This window comes from Pteropus medius, unplaced genomic scaffold, assembly GCF_902729225.1.
Source record: "Pteropus medius unplaced genomic scaffold, Ma_sr-lr_union100, whole genome shotgun sequence".
Lineage (NCBI taxonomy): Eukaryota > Metazoa > Chordata > Mammalia > Chiroptera > Pteropodidae > Pteropus > Pteropus medius.
Window position 1 is genome coordinate 10,354,029 of NW_024349519.1, and position 22,031 is coordinate 10,376,059.

General features: G+C 38.2%; 1 protein-coding gene across 5 annotated transcripts in view; it reads left to right on the plus strand.

Moving 5' to 3' along the window:
• DENND5B (DENN domain containing 5B) overlaps window positions 1–22,031 on the plus strand; it is a 137,410-nt gene that overhangs the window by 58,893 nt on the left and 56,486 nt on the right. For all 5 annotated transcript variants that reach the window (XM_039882372.1, XM_039882368.1, XM_039882369.1 and 2 more), the window contains one exon: window positions 5,663–6,329. In XM_039882372.1, the coding sequence (XP_039738306.1) occupies window positions 5,663–6,329 (667 nt within the window). The remainder of the gene's footprint in view (window positions 1–5,662; window positions 6,330–22,031) is intronic.

The window sequence follows — 22,031 nt, forward strand, 5'->3', positions numbered from 1 at the left end:
CAAATAGAGCTGAAGTCCCCTGCCTTTCCCCCATTTCAGATCTCCTTGAGATAATCTATGTTGGCATCCATGACTGTTTATGGGATGTTCTAGCAGATAGTTCTTATCCTTAAGAATTTACCAGACCTGGGAATTGTTAGGAAGAAAGTATGGTCAATCCCTTTTAAGTAAGTTATATGAAATATAAAGATTGTATTTTGTATATCTGTTGTAAATGAAACATCTGATATATGATATTTCAGGTAATTAAAAGGGTAATAATAGCTGTTGTAAAGCTCTTTACAATCCCAAAAGCTCTAAGTTTACAATTTACTATTTACTATTTTTGTAGCATTTATCACAATTGCAATTAATTAATTATGTAGCTAATTGTGCCTCCTTTTTGCCTCCTACTATAATGTAAGCACCCTTAAGACAGAACACTCTCTCTTTACCATTACTGTATCTCTAGCTTTGCACATAGTGTCAAATGAAAGAGTGTTTTGCTTGCTTACTTCCCTTCTCCATCTTTGTCTATTCATGTATCCCTTGCACTGCAAAACCATCTCTTAAGCAGTGGTTAGTTGCTCTTCTCTATTTCTATAACATCTTGAGCACAGTGCTGAAGCAGCACTGATCACATTATTTTATAACCTTTGGTTTCTATGTCTCTTTCCTACTAGACTGTGAGCTTCCTAAAGTAAAGGATAATTTTCATACTTGTCATTTGAGTTATCAAGATCTAATGTAATAGATGGCATTAAAAATGTTTATTAAAGGAAGGAGAGGGAAAGAAGGAAGAAAGTTAAACTGACCAACTCTGTGAGAGTTTTCCGAATAATTTCTCTTTGATGTAATAAAGAGAGAGAGTATAAGAGTCATAGAACTATAGAAAAATGGAAAAAGGGATTGTTAAAATTCTAGCTAAACTTCCTGAAAGAGTCCAGAGAGATAAAGACATTCGGTCATTCAAACCAGGAGAGGTACACAGCGTTGTGAGCCCACTGTGGCTAAAGCAGTCTGATCACCAGTGGTCATCTGGTCAACAATGACAACTCTAAATTTTCAGTTGTTTTATTGTGGGAGAATGAGATGGGGAAGGGAATATCATTAGTAAACAGTAATATTAAGGGATAACAAGAGATCGTTGAATGCCATGGTGAGCAAGTCTTGATTTATATCTCAGGTTTTCTGAACAATAAACCTGAGAATTCATATAACAATTCTCACTTTTTAAAAATGAAAAAGACAGTAACATTTTCCAGTTCCTGGTTCCCAGAGTAGATATACAATTCTTACATTTTTTGATTTGTAGGAAGAGAATTTAAGAATTTGCACATCTGTTATCTGTAGCGTAGAACGTCATTCTTTACTTTGGCAAGCTTTTCCTGTAAATGTTTGTGTGCTCAAGAAATCCGCAAATCCTTAAGGGAATATTTGGCAGTTGTTCAAAACAGTGTAAGCTGTAATTTTATGGTTTATGATATCAAGAAAGCCTATCAATTAAATTAAATCTTTATGTTGATTTTTTGAGGTCACAGTGTTCTGTATTGCCTACTTAATGTAAAAAGAGAACTGTAGACCAAATCAAGAGATGAACTTAAGTCTGATCCTGTACCCCCAGCTGTTGTTTTTATTTTCTTGTTCATTCATTTATTCATTCATTCAAGAAATACTTCCATGCCAGGTACTAGGATAAACAAGTTTGAAGTTAGGCTCGAGCAAGAATGATTCAAATCATCCTTCCTCCAATCTTTACTGACAACAGTAAATGTATCAGATGAGTTTTCATTTATATTCTCAGCAGAGTATCTTATTGACTTGTTATGATGAAAGCAGACTTACTGTGAAGGCATAATTATGAAAAGATCCTGCCATGGCCTTTTTTTAAACAATTTTCCCCCAAATTAGGAATAAGCAATTTTTTCCCCTAGCAAATCCAAGTATTCATGCATTTTACCTAAGTTGGTATCCTATCCTACCCAAATATACACAGTAATTTAATTCTTGTCAACATATATAAAAATAATTAAGTAAAGCTACCTGATACCTTTTCAAGTCTCATATTTAGTGATATGAAATATAAAGACATTTTTACTGGTATACTGATGCTGAGCTTCATGGTTTTCTTCTTTTTACCCTTGTCAGTCATCATTTATTATGGCCTCAAATAGTATATTGTTCCATGTGTGGTATTCTTGAATATTGAGGTTACCAGTCCTTGAGTACTTTATATTCTAGAGATCAAACAAAATTAGAGAAACTAGTAATGTGTGTCAGTATACAATGTACATACGTATGTAGTGGTGCAAGATTTTAATTGCTTCATTCCATAAAGACTTTTTAGAGAAGTGACATTTTAATGGCATTTATAGGATGAAAACACTATATTTCATGGAAAGGTAAAGGAATACCTCTTCAGTAGTATTTATAGGGAGACTCAAAAAAAAGTAAAGAAGTATTTCGTTATCTGTTGCTGCATAACAGACCATTCCAGTACTACTTAAGTGGCTAAAAACCGGAGTTGGCAGTTTTTTTCTACAAAGGGCCAGATAGTAAAAGGCCAAGGCTGTGTGGGCCTTGCAGTGTCTGTTAGTCACTCGACTGTGCTGTTCTAGTGCAAAAGCAGCCATACACTGCTTAAATGGATGAGTGTGATTATTCTCCAGGAACATTTTATTTACAAAAACAAGTGGCAGATTGGATTTGACCTGAAGGCTATAATTTGTTGACTCTTGATTTAAAACAAAAAACATTATTCACTTACAAATCTGTAGCTTGGGTCAGGTTTGGCAGGGTAGCCCCTATCTGCACTACTGGATGTCTGTCAGGGTAGTTCGAAGGCTGAGGACGGGGACCATCTGAAGGCTCAGTCCGTCACAGGTGTGTCTCCTGGGCTAGGAACATGGCTGGGGCGCTCTCTCATCTCTCATCTCTCATCTCTCATCTCTCATCTCATCTCTCATCTCTCATCTCATCTCTTCATCTCTTACCTCTCATCTCTCATCTCTCATTCTCATCTCATCTCTCATCTCTCCATTCTCATCTCATCTCTCATCTCATTTCTTTATCTCTCATCTCATCTCTCATCTCTCATCTCTCATCTCTCATCTCTCATCTCATCTCTCATCTCTCATCTCTCTCTCATCTCTCCATGTGCTCCCTCTAACATGGCAGCTTTGGGTTAGCCAGACTCCTTATATGTGTTGGCCGAGGACTCCCAGGGAGTGTAAGTAGAGAAAGAGGAAGGTGGAAGCTGTGTTGCCTTTTATATTTATTTTTTTAAGCTTTGCCTCAATAGTCACTCCATGTCACTTGCCACTTCTTTTGTTTTACTTGAATAGGACAGGGTGGGCAAATCTATGGCCCTCAGGCCAAATCCAGGTGACTCCTTATTTTATAAATAAAGTTTTATTGGAACAAAGCCATGCCCATTCCTTTAAGTTGTCAGCAGCTGCTTTCAACTACAACAGTAGAGTTGAGTAGTTGTAGCAAAGGCAATATGGCCTGAAGAGCCTAAATTATTTATCTGGCAATTTACAGACAGGTTGGTGGGTCTCTGGTGTAGGCACTCTCAGCGACCCACCCAGACTCTCGATGGGAGAGTGACAAGGTTCTGGAGGAGTATGTGGAACTAGAAACATTTTCAGAGCCATTTTTAGAAAATACAATCTACCACAGGGAATAAACCATGTGGGTACCTAGAGGAAGATCATTCCAGCCAGAGGGAATAGCGTATTTTGGCAAGAGCCTGCTGGATGTGTTCACAGAGCAGCAGTGTGGCCAGTGTTGCTGGAGCAGAGTAGGCGAGCTAAAGAGTAGTAGAAGATGAAGGCAGAGAAGTTGCTGGGGCTGAGTCACATGAGGCCTTCTTAGGGGCCTGACAGTATAAGGATTTCGGCTTTTAGCAAGAAGAGAGACCATTGGAAAGTTTTGAGAAGAGTGACAAGGTCGAAGTTATATTTTTAAAGGATCATTTTGGCTACTATATGGGGAATAGATTATGGAGGACAAGAGCAAAAGCAGGGAGACTGGTTAGCAGGGTATTAAATAGTAACCAGGCAAGAGAAGAATGTGGCTTAGATTAGAGTAGTGAGAATAAAGATAGAAGTCATTCATTTCCGAATATATTTTTGAAGGTAGAACTGATGGTCTTCATTGATGGTTGGATAATAGGGTAAGAAAGAAGTCAAAGATGACCCCAAGGCCCTGAGATGTTTCTCCTTGGGACGCCTTTGAAAACCACTGCCCTTCAGTGCGGGAAGATTGATATGCTAAGAGGCACAACGAATTCTGTCCCCCTCCTGCTAAAAACCTTTCAGAGGCTTCCCATTTTCCTCCTCAGACTCCTAACATGACTCACCAAGGCCATTCACGATCACGCCCCTAGTTGTTTCTCCTGTGTTCTCTCTCACCTCCCTATCACTGTGCATCCTATTGCCAGCTGACAATGAGACAATGAACATGTTTCAGTTCCTCAGACCCTCACATTCTGGCTCCTGGGCTTTTGCATATATCCCCTCTGCCTTCTCTTCATCTCGCTAACACCTATATTTGTGCTTAGGTTTCTGCTAGGATTTTTTTCATTTCTTCCCCTGGTAGCTCCCTCTTTCTCATTTATGTCCTCTGCATGTTTCCCCCCTCCAAAAGCAGCATGTGTTTACCCTATTATAACACTTTCCATACTCTATAGTTTATGATTTCTTAATCATCTGTCATTCTTACTGGACTGGAAGCTCCAAAGGATCAGGGACCATGTCTTTCTCTCTCACCATTTTACCACCATCAAGGGCCTAGCTCATAAAGGCATTTAATAAGTTTGTTGACAGAATAAAGTACGTGTAACTTTTAAGGTGAATTGTGTTTTCTTGGTAATATGGGGATTTGAGAGAACTTCTTAATTTTACATCATGTCAATGATTAAGTCTGGGGAAAGAAAAGAAAAATGTATTGTAATATCATATGGTAAAATTATTTCTGTGTAGAAAGCATATTGTAATATAAAAGTAGAAAGGAATATGTAAAAATTAATGATCATTATATTAGGGTAGTTGAATTATAAGTTCTCTTTGCCTTAATGTATTTCAAATTTTCTGTAATATGTTTTGTTTCCTTTATTTAAAGTATTTTTAGAAGAATTTTAAAGCATCAGTTCTAATTTCTTGTGTATTTTAAGTATCTTAAATATAACCTCTTAATTCCTCAGGTAATTTTGTTCCCAAATTTGACTCAATCCTGAGTAGTTCCCAAGACCTAGAGCATAATCCCTACTGGAAATAATCTAAAATATCTGGTTCCTACCCTTCTATTTCAGTAAATCAAAAATCATCCTAGTTTCAAAGTTTATTTTTTGAGGGTGAAGTATCATATTTAAAATAGAGAAAATGTTTTTATTATTTTTTCTGTTTATCAAATGAGCCTTTACCTATTTCCTGATTCCTCTGAAATGGAATTACTTCAAAAATAGTAGTTAAGTATTAAATATTTGTAGTGTGCCCTTGCATATTTTGTCTCAAGCCAGAATGATGTAGCAAATGTTGTAGATAAAGAAACTGAGAGCTCAGAGAAGTTACATGACTTGCCGAAGGTCACAGGCTTGGATAGAGGTTCACAAACATTTTTTTCTGGTTTGAAGTCAGTTCATGTACTGCATTCTGATGCTTTCTTTCCCCTTCCTCCACAGTTGTGCATGCCTAAAGGGCTATCTTTCAGAACACAAACTGACAATAGAGACCCTCAGTTCCACTCATTTATAATTACCCGGGAAGATGGGTCTCGTACCTACGGTTTTGTTCTCACTTTTTACGAAGAAGTTACAAGTAAGCAAATCTGCACAGCCATGCAGACGCTCTACCAGATGCACAACGCTGAGCATTACAGCAGCGTGTATGCTTCTTCTTCCTGCAGCATGGACTCACTGGCAAGCAGTATTGATGAGGGAGATACAACTTCCCTTTTGAAACTCCAGCGATACAACTCCTATGACATCAGCAGAGACACTCTATATGTTTCAAAAAGTATATGTTTGATCACACCACTGCCTTTCATGCAGGCCTGCAAGAAATTCCTTATTCAGCTTTACATGGCAGTCACCTCACAGCAACCACCACCCTTGCCACTTGAGAGCTACATCCATAATATTCTGTATGAAGTACCCCTTCCACCTCCAGGGAGATCACTGAAATTTTATGGTGTTTATGAACCTGTCATCTGCCAGAGGCCTGGGCCCAGTGAACTCCCCCTCTCCGATTACCCTCTTCGAGAGGCCTTCGAGCTGCTGGGATTGGAGAACCTGGTGCAGGTGTTCACCTGCGTTCTGTTAGAGATGCAGATCCTTCTCTACTCACAAGGTAGGTCTTCCCTAGATTTTTAGTCTCCCCAAAGCAAGTACTTATGCTCCCAACTGCTGTATTTCCATGGGATATATTTTTAGAACCAAATAATTCATGGTCAGAAACCTTTTTTTTGTATATAAAAGGAACAGGTGTAGGTGGGACCAGAGGCTGAGACATTAACTTCTCTTTAGGGTGTCAGTGGTGGTAAAGGAATACAAAAGCAGTAACTGGGCTGACTTGAGTCTTTTTTTCACGGAAAAAGCCCCCTTTTCTCGTGAAGCCCCGTTTTCTTGTGATAATACGTAATTATAATAAAAGAAACATTTCATAATGAAAGTAAGAGAGTCATGTTGCTACCAGGAACATGTAAACTTCTCATTTTTTACAGATTAGTCAAGATTCAAGTCAAAACTCAACTGAAATTGGAAAGGGAGAAATGAAATTGTTGACTCTACAGTTTTCTAAGGCAATCAGCTTTGGGTCTGTGCCTGTGGGGGATTTCACCTGGCGGGAGAAGGGGGACGGGCGTGAAACAGACACGACTCTCCTAGGTCTAGCAATCCCACCAGAGTTATGTGGGATTTTTCGTTTTGTGTTTAATCCCAGAAGGAAGTTACCTTTGCGATATTTTTCACTCAAAGTTCTCCTAACAGATACTTAAGAAACTAAAAAAATAGCCAGTGCATTTACGATAAGTAATGTTGCGCCTAGACTAGAATGCTGATTTTCGTCTGAAATAGAGATGCTGTGTCTTAATGGATAGTGAATTGAAGGAAAATATAAAATGGTACCTGTGCATTGATGAGTCCTCTGAGGAATGTAGCACAAATATTTAGGTTAGCATTTTGCTAACTTGTATTTAGACTGGCAGAATTGTAGTGCTATCTCCTGACTGCTGCCGTCAAGCTTATTTTACCACTTTCCTTTTTTTCTTTTCTATTTTAAATTATAAGTGAAGCTGAGCCAAGTAGGCTATATTTGTACTTCCCCATCTTGTGTGTATGTTGACACTATTTGTCTGTTGACAGCCCTTCACGAGGTTGTATTTTCTTCAGTTTGTCGGGCGTAATGTTCTTTGATAATGTGTGTTCCAGTGTCTCAATTCTTGTTGTCTGGAGGTTCTTCTCAAAGGGCCAATATAAATTTCCTTGTGCTCTCACTTTCTTCGTGCTCATCATTACCTGCAGATCACCCTTTTTTATTTGAAAGATTTAAGTAATTCTTCCTTCCTTTTTGTTTCTTCCTTTCTTGCTTTTTTCTCTGAGGGGGCTCGGGTAGGGTTGGAGAGTTGCTGAAAGGCGTAGGGGCCTGGAGCTTAATACCATCAGTGTATTAACCCATCAGACAAAAAAGGATTTTAGATCCTAGATCTGTAAGGGATCTTCAGAGTCACTTTGTTCAGTATCCTCATGTTTTGCCTAGAGAAGCCATTTAGGCCAGAAAGAATATTGGGGTTTGAAGTCATAACAGTCCTGGGTTCAGATCTCTGCTCTGATGCTTACGGACTGTAACCATGGACAGACAAGTCACATCATCTTTCTGAGTGTCAGGTCATTCTTTATGGGGATAACAGGTTGTTTTTTCTTCCTCTCCACACTGATTTATTGTGAAAGTTAAGTGAGAAAACCTGTGCAAAATACTTTGGGCATAATTAGCTGACTAAATGATAGCCAATGTTGTTGTAATTATTAGTTTTATTAGTCCTACGTAATCCTCTGTGAATTATATATATCTTAAATTGTGAGGGTCTAATATAACTGCATTTAAAGTATAGCTTTGTTAAATTAAATAGTTAACACATTTATTTCAGGATTGAGAGCCTAATAAATGTTCTGTTATACTGAGTGTCATGTTTTTTTTTTAGAAAAAAAACTTCCATTATCACACTTCCTGTTTTAAATAGCACTGTATGTCTCACTGCTTGTGGTCTGTCTTGAGCTGTCATCTCTCTGCTCTGTTCGATTACCTTATCCTATCTGGTTTATGAAGTCTCAAAAAGTCATAGTTGATAAATACCTATTTCAGTTTCAAATGAAGAAGAATGATTATTTATGAGCATATTTTTGTACTCAAGTATTTTTTTTGATAACTTGATCTTGTGCCAAGAACAAGAGTGACTCCTGAGATTATAGAAATATATATGTATTTTTTAAGAGTATCATACAAGAAGTCTCAAATAGTAATTTTATAACCATTCACGGCAATCACTTGATGTTAACGGAATTGTACTATAAAAATGCGTTGTATGTTTGCTTTTGTCCCCTGCCGTTAATCCTCTCAACAGTGAGTTAGTACTGTTATTCATGTTTTCATCAGAAAGGAAATTGAGGCTCAAGGAAGCTAAGTAACCTACCCAAGATCACACAGCTATTATGTAGTATGGCGGAGACTGAAAATGGGGCTGAGATCAGTCTTCCTGCAGAGCACTTAACCACCATGTGTACCATATTGGGCACTACACTTATTAACCTTTCCTTATCTGTCTCAATATTTATTTTTTAAGTTGTAAACTCACTCTGCAGGTTTATTGTAAAGGTACCATGCTAAATAATTGTGGTGTATAAATGAAAGCTCTGTGTAAATGCAAATTTTAACATTGACAGTATCTCTCGCATTAGAGAAAAGCATTGCCTTTAAATGAATGAAATAAAAGAGTCATTATGTTGATTTGTACTCTGGTGCCCTCTTTCATTCTTCCTGACTGTTTTCAGGGGGTTTTAATAACATCTGATACTTCGTTTCTTGTTCACTGATAAAACTGCCTTAAAATTTTAAAATGTTGCCAAGGTGCTGAAAAATTACCATGAAAACCCAAAGTGAATCAAAGTAGAGGGATTTCAGTGATGTAAATATCCACGTAGACTGATTTGAAATTCTGGTCCATAGCCCCTTTAAACAGTTTCAATCTGTTGTTTAGATCGCGCGTACATCACAGTCACTTTGCAGTAGTAATGAGCTAGAGATTTTAAGTAGAGAATGCACCCAGAAGGTAAAGGTTCTTTTCGAGGACCCCAAATTAGCAAAGAGCACTTTCTTCTGCATTCTGGAAATACCTAGAGCAAGACAGGGAAGACTGGAGTATGACCCTCTTTTCAAAGGCATCGTGGAGGAATAAAAGGGGAATTTAAACACCAGTATCTTAGCTTTCGATACCAATTATTAAAAGTCTCAGGAACATCTTTAGGCCGGGCTTACCTCCTTTGAGTCTTCACAGTGGAAATAAGCGGTTACCTACACTCCTACTGCACTGCCTGCCTGTGTGCCTCCACAGTACTGCTCTCCCCACCCTCTTTCTTGTAAGTTGTGCATGAGTTGACCTTGTCAGAAAGTAGAAGCTACTTGAGGTTTTCTTGCAAAAAGTTGGCAGTCTGCTAATCACAAGCTGCTAATCATGCTCAGCTGAACATCAAAGCTTATTGCTTATGGAGTTTATAAATTATAAAAGCAGACTTGATATTTTGATGGCAGAAAGTGGGTTCCCATGTTTTATATCTTAAAAGTGGTAGAATATGACTATATTTGGCCCATATTTTTATACTATTAGCTTTATTTTGTGATAAATGGAATCTTAAGACATTTTTCTTAAAATTTTTTTTGTTCTATATTGAAGAAACTAATGCTTTGTCAATTTATGTGTAGCACATATCTTTTTCCAATTTGTGGCTCTTAACTTTCTTTTAGGGGTCTTTTAATGAATTAAAATACTCTTAATATTCATGAATTCCAACTTATCAATTTTTTTAAACTATGAATTTCTATTTTATTTAAGAAATCTTTCTCTATTCTGAGATCATAAAACTAGTCTATGTTTTTTTTTCTAAACATTTTAAAGATTTTTAGCATTTAAGGCCTTAATCTGTAAGAAATTGATTTTTATGTTGCGAAGAAGAGATCAAATTTGATATTTTAGAAATATCTAGTTATCTGAGTATTAGTTATTAAATAAACCATTCTTCCTCCCTCTGATCTCCAGTGCCACTTCTGTCACACAGAAGTTCCTCCATGTGAGGGTATATTTCTAGGCTTTCAGTTTATTCTGCTAATCTTTCTGTCTCGATACTAAATCACACTGTTGCAATTACTGTAGCTTTAAGCCTTGCTACCTGATAGGACAATTCTCTTCACCACCATCTTTTTATTGAATGCACTGAATTCAGTTGGGGGACTGTTAACATATTTAAAATATCGAGTCTCCACTTCTGTGAAAATGATGTATGCCTCCGTTTTTAAGGCTCTTTTTTTTTTTAATGAAATATTTATATAAAGTTTAAAAATATACAGAGCAATTTATAAGGTTAGGGATACCTGTTACACAAATAGGTAGTGTAAGTATGAAGACATGGTAAGACTGAGAACATCGAATTTAGTTCCCTCTGTGGAGGCAGTGGGGGGATAGAAGAGGGGGACACACATGAACCTTCAGCTATATTGGGGATATTTATTTCTTAATCTACTGCTGGGGGGGCATTTATTATTCTTTATGTATAAGGCTCTTCTTTAATGTCTCTCAGTAAAGTCTTATATAGTAAAGTAGATAATAATGTACAAATAATGACAATTTTGTTGCATCTGTTCCAATCTTTGTCACATTTCTTTCTTTTTCTTGTCTTACCACACTAACTAGGCTCTCTAGTACAGTGTAGAATGGAATTGATAGTAGCAGGCATCCTTGTCCTTTCCCTGATTTTAAAAAAGAATACTTTTAATGTTTTACTATTAAGTATAACATTTGCTGTAGTGTTTTTGTTAAATAACCTTGTACCAGGTTAAAGAAGTTTCTTTGATTTTTAGTTCAAAGTTTTTAAAAATCGTGAATGTATGTTATATTTTATTGAAGGCTCTTTCTGTATCAAGTAAGATGATCATGTTTTTCTCTTTTTAATCATTTAGTAAGTTGGAAAAATCTACATTCCACCTGACTTTGTCATAATGTATTATTATCTTTTAAATATATGCTTGATTTAGTTTTCTATTTTTACATCTATGTTTTTTTAATGATTTTGCTTGTATTCTTCATTGCTTGTACTATCTTGTCTGGTTTTTGCCATTAAGGTTATTCTAACTTCATAAAAAGAGAAAGTGTTCCATTTTTCTCTGGAAGATAAAATGGAGAAGAGTTTATTGAAGGTTTATTTATTTGTTCCATGACTACTTGAGAAAACTTGTCTGTAAACTGGTCTTGTTGGGAATATGTTAAGTACCAGTTCGGGGTCTTTGATGGTTTCTTTAGGTTTTCTATTTCTCTTCCCTTTCCCCTCTTTCTCCTCCTCCTCCCCCTCCTCCTTGGCCTCCTCTACCTCCTGACCCCTAACCCCTCCTCCATCATCATCATCATCATCATCATCATCATCATCATCATCATTAACTGGGTACAAAGACCAAATATTTTTTATTATACCACAGGCTACCCCCTGGTCTTTGACTAGGCATCCCTGTAGCAAAAGAATCCTAACAATTGAAAGATGCTAACACATTACTAGTCTCATTCAGTCATTAACAAGGAGTTCATTCCATCATTCTGTTGTATGAAAATGTCTTCCAGGGCAAGGCCACAGGGATTTGAGGTTTCCATTCAATCTTGTCAGGTTCCAAAAGCAGGAGTGATCCCAGCAATATATGACTTTACCCTTTCAAGGCACCTGGTCTAATTGGTCTAAGAGACAGTGTCTATTGTGCTCTGAGCCTCTTTCAAGGTATTAATGTAATATTGGATCTCCGTTATTATGTAACTCCTTTATTCATTCTTTTACCCTCAGCTGCTATCCCTCCTTCTTTCCATTTATATCCAAATGTTTTCCTACCTTTGGATGGAAATGGAAACATTAGGTTTGGCCATAGTTGGTTTAGATTGGAGTCTAGCAAGTACCACCCCCTCAGTTACTACCATTCACATAGGGTGAGGTTGCATAGGTACAGAGCTAGTGGGCTGTTTTTACCTCTAGGCAATATGGCTACATTTGCTATTAACCCCAATTTTGCCAGATGAGGTGAAAGCACAACTGATCAGTCTCTGGGAAATTCTGACATAAAGGTTTAAAAGTAGAGTTACAGTTTCTTGCTTCGGAAGAATCATCCCTGCTTCTGGCACTTGTAGTCCTAGTCCTGTATCAGGTAGATAAAAGAAAGTTAAGGTGATGTAGGGAAGAAAATAAAAACTACAGTCCTCATACCAGCATCCATCTCTATCCCCTTTTCCCCAGAGGTACCGGAAGAACAGAGGAATCTATCCAGTCGAGACCCTCCCTTAAGCCTCCTCATGTAAAATGTGAACACACACTCATGAAGGTGTGCAGGTCAGCCCTTCATGCCTTTATCTCCCCCCATTTTAGACAGCAAATGTTTCAACTGCCTGTGCCAATTATCTATTAAACCATTACTCAGAGGGCAATGAGCAACATGATATGTCCATTCAGTGTGACATCTCTCCCCACTGTTGAATACTATGTGCTACAAAGTGTGTCCCTTTATCTGAAGAAATGTAATTCGGTGGCCCAAATTGGTAGAGTGTCTTCTGTTTGAATCCTCATAGTATTTTGAGCATTTGCATCCACCCCCACATATGCAAAGCCAAATCTGGAGTTAAGTGTCTATTTCTGTTAGGAGCCATTTATAGCACCCTCCCCCCCTCCCCAGGGCCACCAGCATTGATCCAGTATAAACCACTTGCCAGTTATGTGGGGGGTGGGGGACTTCCCCCTGGGGAATCCTCCCCATAGCCATCTGCAGCCTCCGTCTCTCTTGTTGGCAGACGAAACAGTTCTTGTTGGCGCTTTGTGCCTTAGAGGGTGTAAGAGGAATATGTCTAGATTCAACTTATCTCTGTATTGCTGCAGCCCCCCATGTCTACTCATTTTATGGACCCAGGCTGCCACTTCAAGGCAGCACACCAAAAGGTGCACTTCATAGTTCCAGTCACATCCCAAACCTGGAAGGGGAGTCTTCTGATGGGCAGCAACATGTACTACTTTAGTATGCTCCATAAATTCCCAGAGTGATTTCCATAGGGCTGTGCCTTATAAGGCATCCTTTTAGTCTATTTTTCCATTGCCCATGAGTCAGTAAAACAAACATGTGCTTTTTTACCATGGTTCATTGCTTCCATCACTGCTAGGAAAACAGCGTGCAAGTCAGCCCACTGAGCTGATATGTTTTCACCTTCCTCCATCAGAGTGGTAGCCTTCCAAACAGGACGTTATGGAACTGTCATTCATAAACGAAGCAACTCTTTGTTGGTCAGTTGAGAGTTATTCGCAGGGCGCTATCCAAGTGATAATAGAATCTAGCAGGTCCTCGCTCAGTTCCAGAGTCTGCCCTGTGGGAAAAGAGGCTCCTGCTTGTGTCTCTTCTTTGCATTCTCCTTGTAACAGGATTCCCATATAAACCATTTCCATTTTATTATGGAACTCTTCTGAGCATTGCCTTCCCTCATTAGAGTGTTTTTCCAACATCACCTAAGACATCATGGGCATTTCAGGTTTCAAGATTATTTTATGTCTTTCAGTCATAGGGACAGCTTAATGTCCCATAGCAAGCTAGTAATTGCCTTTCAAATGGAAATTCTCTAGTCCAGCATCTTACTTGTTGTCACTGGTTGGAGCTCACAGGCTTTTGCCATAATTCTCAGTCCACTCCACATAGGGCTGTTGAACAGAGTTTGTTCATACCAACACTCCAGCTTCTTTTCCACACTGTGTGGGCTCAGACAGACTTATTTCAATTTAGCATGTCCAGTGAATATATGGTAGGGCAATTTACATGCCTTCTGTTTTACTTCTAGGTGAAGTATTCCCCATTTAGACGTAGTATTCATTCCCATAAAACATTCAAATAAAACCTTTTTAAACATTCCAGCTTTCACCCAAACTTCTACCTTAATTCTATCAACTTTAACATTTTTTTATATTCTATCAATCAAATTGTAGCCTTAAGCCTTTACCAAAGGGTTTTGGTACCACAGTGCTTGAGGCTCCTGCATAAAGGGGTCCCAGAAATGTCTCTACCCCCTGACCATTTTACCCACTTTTGTGCATTGGACTTTGGGTCCCCAGCAGGGGGTTGAGCCAAGAGACACAAACCCTTTTGTCAATTTTTATGGTGACATTGGTTAACAAAATCCAGTATGTTTCAGGTGTACAATTTGACAGTAAGGTGTGTCTGTGTGTGTGTGTGTGTGTGTGTTATTGTGTGTGTGTGTCTGTGTGTGTGTATACATATATATATTGTGTTGAGTGTTCACCTCCCATAAAGTTAGATTTCTGCATCACCACATGTTTGGCCCCCGCCCCATCCACTCTTCCTTCCCCCTCACAGCCTCCCCTGCCCCCGCACCCTCTGGTAACCACTAGTCTATAGTCCATGTCCACGAGTCTCTGTTTCTTTGTCCTGTTCATTTGTTGCTTTTAGGTTTATATCCCATATATAAGTGATATCATGTGGTTTTCAACTTTTTCTGTCTGGCTTATTTCGCTTAGCATGATTATCTCGAGGTCCATCCATGTTGTTGCAAATGGCAGTATTTCATCTCTTCTTATGGCTGAGTGATATTCCATTGTACATATGTACCACAGCTGCTTTAGCCAATCATCTATGGTAGGGCACTTCGGTTGCTTCCATATCCTGGCCACTGTGAATAATGCTGCTATGAACATCAGTGTGCAGATATCTTTTCGGGTATGAGTTTTCAAGTCTTTGGGGTAAATATCCAGTAGAGGGATTGCTGGATCATAGAATCAATTAATTCTTGATTTTTCAAAGAATCTCCATATCGTTTTCCATAGTGGCTGTACCAATTTGTAGTCTCATCAGCAGCGTATGTGTTTTGTCAATTTTTATCTTGATTAATCTGCCTGACATTACCCCAGGCGATTCTGGGTCTGATTTCTCATTATGGTCTTTGCCTTCCCCATGTTTTGTATTTCTCCAAACTGGGATAAATAGACTAAACTTGTTTGGAAACCTTTAATATAGGAGAATCAGCAGGGGTCCCTTGGTCCACTAGTCTTACATAGTGCTATGTTAAGACCTTTGTTTCAGCCACGTCAATGTTCACTTTATTCATCCCATTTCTTGATAGCCATCCAAAGATTTCTACCCTGCTGCGGTCAGTTCCTCTTCATTTCCCTTTCTTTTTCCTCTTTGTTTTGCTCCTATCAATATTTGCTTTGTTCGCCCGATTTCTTAATAACTGTTTAAAAATTTCCACCCTGCTGGGATGAGTCCCTTGACTCTCTCCTCTGCCTCTTTGCATTTTCTTGTTAAATAGTCTGTTTTTATTAATATCTGTAAGATTCATGAGGGGCAGCTGGGACAGCAGACCTGACCGTTGATTTTGTGGCAGTGAGGTTATATGCGTGCTGATGCAAAAGGGACCCACAGTATTCACCGTGACTTAGGTAACAGGCCTACATGGGTGAATAATACCCTGATTATCATACCGCCAACTCCACGTGGCCTGGGTATGAATCACATCAACTGCTTCTTCTGGGGTGCTCTGCCTGGCGTTTATAAGGGGGGTCAGGCAGTTCTCCTTTTCAGGGTAAACAGACTTTACAGTAGTTTTTACCCAGTCCACCAGGCTGGCTTTTCCCTCAGGAATGACCTGTGTGTCTAGGTCATGCATAGCCATCTGTGATTGTCTCATAGTTAGCTGTTGGTCCTGCATCAACACACATATGCCCTTCCACTCTGCAGCATTTAAAAACAGAGATACTGCTCCTAAATTACTCTCTCAAGCCCTTTTAGTAAAGGTTCTTCAGGAAGCCGGTGATACCGAGCTATAAAATGAGACAGCTCCTTCACATCATAGCCCTGGGGGTCAATAGTTTCTTGGTTTCCCCTACTACCACCACTTGCCTTTGGTGACCAGAGGTCTTAGAGGTACTCTTTGTTGTCCCTGCATAATTTTTCCCTTTCTGGGCAGCTTTGAAGCTAGCTCAGCAGAAGCTCAGATTGACCAAAATATGAGCGTGGTCCAGCATCTAAGTCTGACCCAGCAGTTTCATTTTAGCTGTTATGGATAACAATAACTAAGGTACTGTATATTTCACTTTTTTTCTAATTTAATTCAAATTCAGGAGTTCCCACGTCCCCCTTTTCAGGTTTCATAATTTGTTAGAATGACTCACAAAACTCAGGAAAGTTTTTTACTTGCTGTCAGTGGCTTATTATAAAGACTACGACTCAGAAACAGCCAAATGGAGGAGATGCATTGGAGAAGGTGTTGGGGGTGGGATGCAGAGCTGTCATGTCATCTCCAGGCACACTACCTCCCAGCACCTCAGTGTATTCATTGACCTAGCAGCTCTTCTCTTTCTTCATGAATCAATTTTTGTTCATTTTTATTCTCTAGTAATAATTTATCCTTTTTTATTTGTTTTAAATTTGTTTTTATTATAGTATAATTGACATATTAGTTTCAGGTGTACAACACAATGATTCAATATTTGTATACACTGCAAAATGATCACTACGGTAAGTCTAGTTTCCCCATCACCCTATATAGGAATAATTTTCTTAAGCTTTTAGTTTGTTGACATAAAATCTGAATGTTTCCTTATCTCTTTAATCTCTGCTATATCCGTAGATTTTTCCCCTTTCATTACTAATAACTACTAATTTGTGCCTTTCTTTTTTCTCCTTGATTATTTATACCTAAAGTGTGTCAATTATGTTACTCTTTTTAAAGAACTTTCACCTTTGTTGGTACTTCCTGTTATATATTTTTTTTCCATTTTATTAATTTCTGGTTTTGCTTTTTACTAATTCTTTGGGCTCATTATTTTACACACTGCCCAAATATTAGCATCTTAAGCATTTGAGTCTTGTGTTAGCTTCATCTCACAGGTCTTAATATCTGGTATTTTCATTTTTCAATTCTAAAAGTTTTTTTTAAATTCACTTATTTTGACCATTTGTCCTGCCTTTCTCTCTCTTTTTTTTCTTTTTACCTTCTTTGAAATAATTGAAATGTTTTTTTCTCATTGCCGTTTTTCCATTTAATTAGTATACATGTTATATGCTCTGTTTCTTTTACTTAATAGTAAATTTTGAGGTTTTAACATGAACACTTCATTTTATGTTAATCAGAATCTTTAAAATACAGATACTGTAAAATGCTTTGACTCTAGTAACTCCTGTCATGGCTTACTTGTTCTAGTTGTTCAGACTTTTGATAATCTCTCAACTTAGACATTTTATTGTATGCACTTGGTTAATGATGGTGTAGTAGGGAAGAGAGACACATAATCAGATAATTACAACAGGAAGTTAATACTTTCAGTGAAATGAATAATTGCTCTGATGGAAATAAAGATGAGGTACTGTGGAAGCATGTGAAAGGGACTCTAGCGATGATAAAAAGTGTTACCATCACAGGGAAGGCTTTCCAAAGGAACCTTTGCCTAAGGAAAAAGCGGCACTTAGCCAGTCAGTACAGGGGAAGGGACATTCTGGGTAGAGGAAAAGGGTATATACAGAGACCTGTAAAAACATGCCACATTCAGCGAATGAATTGCCAGCAGATGACTGCATGTGAGGTGATAAGAAATGAGGCAGGAAAGGCCAAATCATTGAGAAGCCCTCATATGCCATGCTGAGGTATATCTTAAATATTAAAATAACTTCTTTTATGCATTCATCACTTTGGGTATCAAAGAAAAAATAATTTTCCTAAAATATTGAAATTTAAAAAACATGCTTGAAGAAGAAAACTACTTTTATTTCTTGATTCAGTTAAGAAGTGTGTAGCATTTCATCCAGTCTTGAAGGGAACACAGAACTGGAAAGAAGAATAAACAAGAACGCCCACAACAAGTGGGTGGTATTTGTGGTGAAGGAAAAATAAACCATGTCTTTCAGTGTCTAGTAGAAGAGGGAAATTTTATTTTCACTTCCCATGTAAAAGTTTTATCAACGCAAGAAAATAGCCAAAGGTGCTAGTTTCCATTACTTAAAGTTGTGTTTTTACAAGATTGAATATTTTTCCCACCCACCATAAAGTAGCTAAGCTATTAGGGATTTGATGTGACTGCCTAAAACCCTGTGCCTTTCAGTCTAGGTCCAATCAGGAGACAGATTAGACCACACAGTAACTTAAAGAGAAGAATAATGTGAAGAATTATTAAGCTGTGCTAGGAAAGTAATGACATGAAGGAAGCGCTAATGGGAAGGATACTCTAGGAGGGACAAACTTGGAAGGGGCCCCCTTCCCAAGACTGAGGTTCAAACTCAGTGAAGAAAGTGATTGCAGGTCATTGGATGGAGGAGGTCAGTGGGTTGCCTGGGCCAGAGCTGATCCTCAGTCACTGGGCAGGAGAAAAATCTTCCAGGCACAAGCAGGCTGTGGGTGGGGAGCAGGCATACAGAAGTTGTTAGGGTGCCTTCATGGGTTTGAGATCTGCGTATGCACTGTCTGTGCTAGGAGCGCCATGTGAAGGTGACCACTAACTCATTCCTGAAGACTGCTTACTATGGGCGTGCGGCTGGGGAAGTGTACCACCAGATGTCCTCACATATCCACACTACTGATCAACCATGCAGCAGGAGCAGGAACAAACAAAATGCTGTGCACACCGGAACTGGGAAGCCCCTTCCTCCTTCAGTATCTCTACAGTGCCCTCTACTGCCAAAGCCGAACATTGTGCTCACTGTAAAAGAGAAATGCTTACAGACCATAGATCATATAGATCATAGACCATGTCCTGAGTGAACCTGGAGCTGAGAGGCAATAAATAGATAACTGGCACAGAATATGACTGCCTAAAACCCTGAGCCTTTCACTTGTGTCTGGCTCATAATTGAGAAAGAAAGAAAAAGCAGCCAATGACATACAGGAAATGAGGTAGCTCTCACAGCTAGGCCTCACTATTATTGCCAACTAATCAGATGCCCACACCTAAGCCATGTTCTCCTAAAGAACATAAACATCCACTTGAAGCAAGGTCACTGTACAACCCTCAAAATACCAAACATCCTCCTCTCTCGGTAAATTAATTACTGCCACTTCACTTTGTTACTACTCACAGCTTTATCCCCACTTTAGTCTGCCCTCCTTGTAAATCAGGTTTACTGAGATGCCCTGTCATAGAATTGTCGCTATTTCTGACAGCATCCAATCCAAAGCAAGTTTCCACTTCCTTAGACTGTCCCCAAAATTATCCAAATGAATACCAAACCCTTTAATAGGTTCTCTCTGAACCCTCTAAGACATCCCACAGTTCTCCAGGGTATGTGTTCTCCCTCCCTGCAATGAGTAATAAACTTAACTGATCAAATACAGGTTTGTTCTTAGGGTTTTTGACTGAAGAGAATTGACAGAATAAATGAGTACTAAGGATTTCTTAACCAAAAGAATATTTGGAATATTTCCTCAAAAGCTTAAGGTATCCAGAAGTTCAAGATGGGTGAGGGATTGGAGGAAGAACATCCCCCGACTTTAAATTATTTAAGGACTACTAAGTAGTTTTCTTCTCCCATTTAATGTTCTAAAAATAATTTCTTAAAACCTAGATTATAGTTTAGTTTGTTTTTTTTCTTTTTCTGCTTTGTTTTTTAATTTTTTTTTGTTAAGAAGCTAGCTGAGTCAGAAACATTGACCTTTTGTTAAGGGAATGATAGTCTTAGAATACTAATCTTTAATTAATAGCACCCTTCCCCAAATAACCTTGATAATAGTTTATTTCTATAAGTGTATTTATGACAACAAAACTCCATAGGAACCCAGAGTAAAACTAATAGCAATTTTTAAGAGTTAACAAATAGAGATAAGAACAATAAAGTTATTTTTATAACAGCCCATCTACATAAGACATACTGAATATTTTGAATACAGTCAAACATAAAACACTTAACTGAGTGCAAATAAAGTTGTTTTCTTTTCTCTTAATTTTATGGGAGCCCTGTTCTCCTCAGACTTCAGGACTGACACATGGAATTCATCTTCCTGATGGGGAAGCTTCGCACTTTCATTCTCTAGTCACTTCCACAAAGCCGTGGAAGCTTCCCAAGATTCTTTCTCGACTCCGAAGGGCCTTGGGAAACCTGCATTCCCTTCCACCATTAAAATCTCTACATTTTTAATATATGAGAGGAAAAAAAGTGTTCAAATGTTAGAATGTAATACTTGTTTCTAAGCAGTGGTTCTGATCCTTGCACGGTCTACTTATGCATAGTTAGAATGAGTCAGTTGTTAACAGTTCTCTGTAATGAAAAATACCCATGACTTAGTAAATGGATATTTGAATTTTCTTTATGATGTGCCTGGTCATGCACATAATTAACTGAATATGTGACTATCCAAGAATTATGATTTTTGAGTGTATAGTTTCTAGTCTGAGTAGTTACCATTTTATCCTACTGAAAAATTAGTGGTTCTTTAATCTCATGTGGACACAATCTAAACAAGCCTATTTAAATTATGGCTATCCAGCAAAATTATGTAGTCTTATTCCACTAATTCGTTTATTTATTCAAAAATATCTTTGAATATCCATTATATGCCAGATACTGTGTTAAGTGCTGAGGTTACAAAAATGATGAAAAAGTCTCCAACCCTTGATGGATGTCCACACAAGAGAATCTTAACATTTCACTGGATTTGGTGGTGGTCTAGTTACTTACCTGCATGCCTTCCTACTCCTTTTTTTGTGTGTTTTGGTAAGACTGTTGCAATAAGAGGAGAAAAATTATAATATTCAGTAGCATCGGTAAATTTTGATACACTCTGGGTATGAACTAGGCCCTTTGTGGGCAAAATAACATTAAAAGAATACCATTCTGCCCTGAGGGAGCCCATGGGGCAAATGCCTTAATGGAGTCCCGTCCCACTGGAGAAGGGAGAGCTACTGTTAGTTTTGACTCTACCACAGTTTCTAAACCTAGAGCATTCAACAGATTTCAGAGGTTTCAGGTCAGCTTCCATCCTTAACCTACCCACATGATGTAAGATCCTTGTCTCCTAAAGCTCAAACATGTGCTGGTCACTAGCAGAGTAATAGGTGATTGATCGTCTGATCTCCTTTGACTACCTCTCTAACAGTCCACCTTCACAGAGCACCAGCCCTTATCAACCCAAATTCTTCTCTGAGCCTGAGTTGATCTAGTGTTATTTGTCTGTCTGTGTCTGTCTGTCTGTCTCCTCGTGTTCCTGTAACATCACCTCAGGTCAGCTCTTTGGATTCATATGACTGACCCCCACCCCTCAGGCCATTTGGTATTTGTTTTTTAGAAGTATTCTTGTAAACAGATTTTCACCTAAAATTTAAGTCTTAATAACGAATCAGATAAGGAAAATAGCACACTTGGGCTATGGATAGCTGATGATTCATTACCAAAATCCTGTTGAAGACTGTTAAAGGTAGTTATTTTCAAATCATAAAACAACATAAGAAAAATTTTTAAATGGAAACTATTCCGTTTTTGCTTAGTTTAAGTGTCCTTTGAGTTGATGTGAACCAAGTACCAACTGATCATTTTCCTTAACCTTTTAAAGAAGACTTATCCAAATTCTTACTCCCTCAGATTTTACTGTATTTGTACACAGTGAATTCTGTGAGAAATAATTTCAATTCTATACTATCCCTTCTCTTAATTCTCAAATCCAAAAAAATTCCGAAAACCAAACATTCTTTTTGTAACTCATTTATTGGCAAAACCGGACCTGAACTAAGGTGGCCTATTTAAATTCTTTGGTTATCTACCCTACTGGGCCACTCACATGGT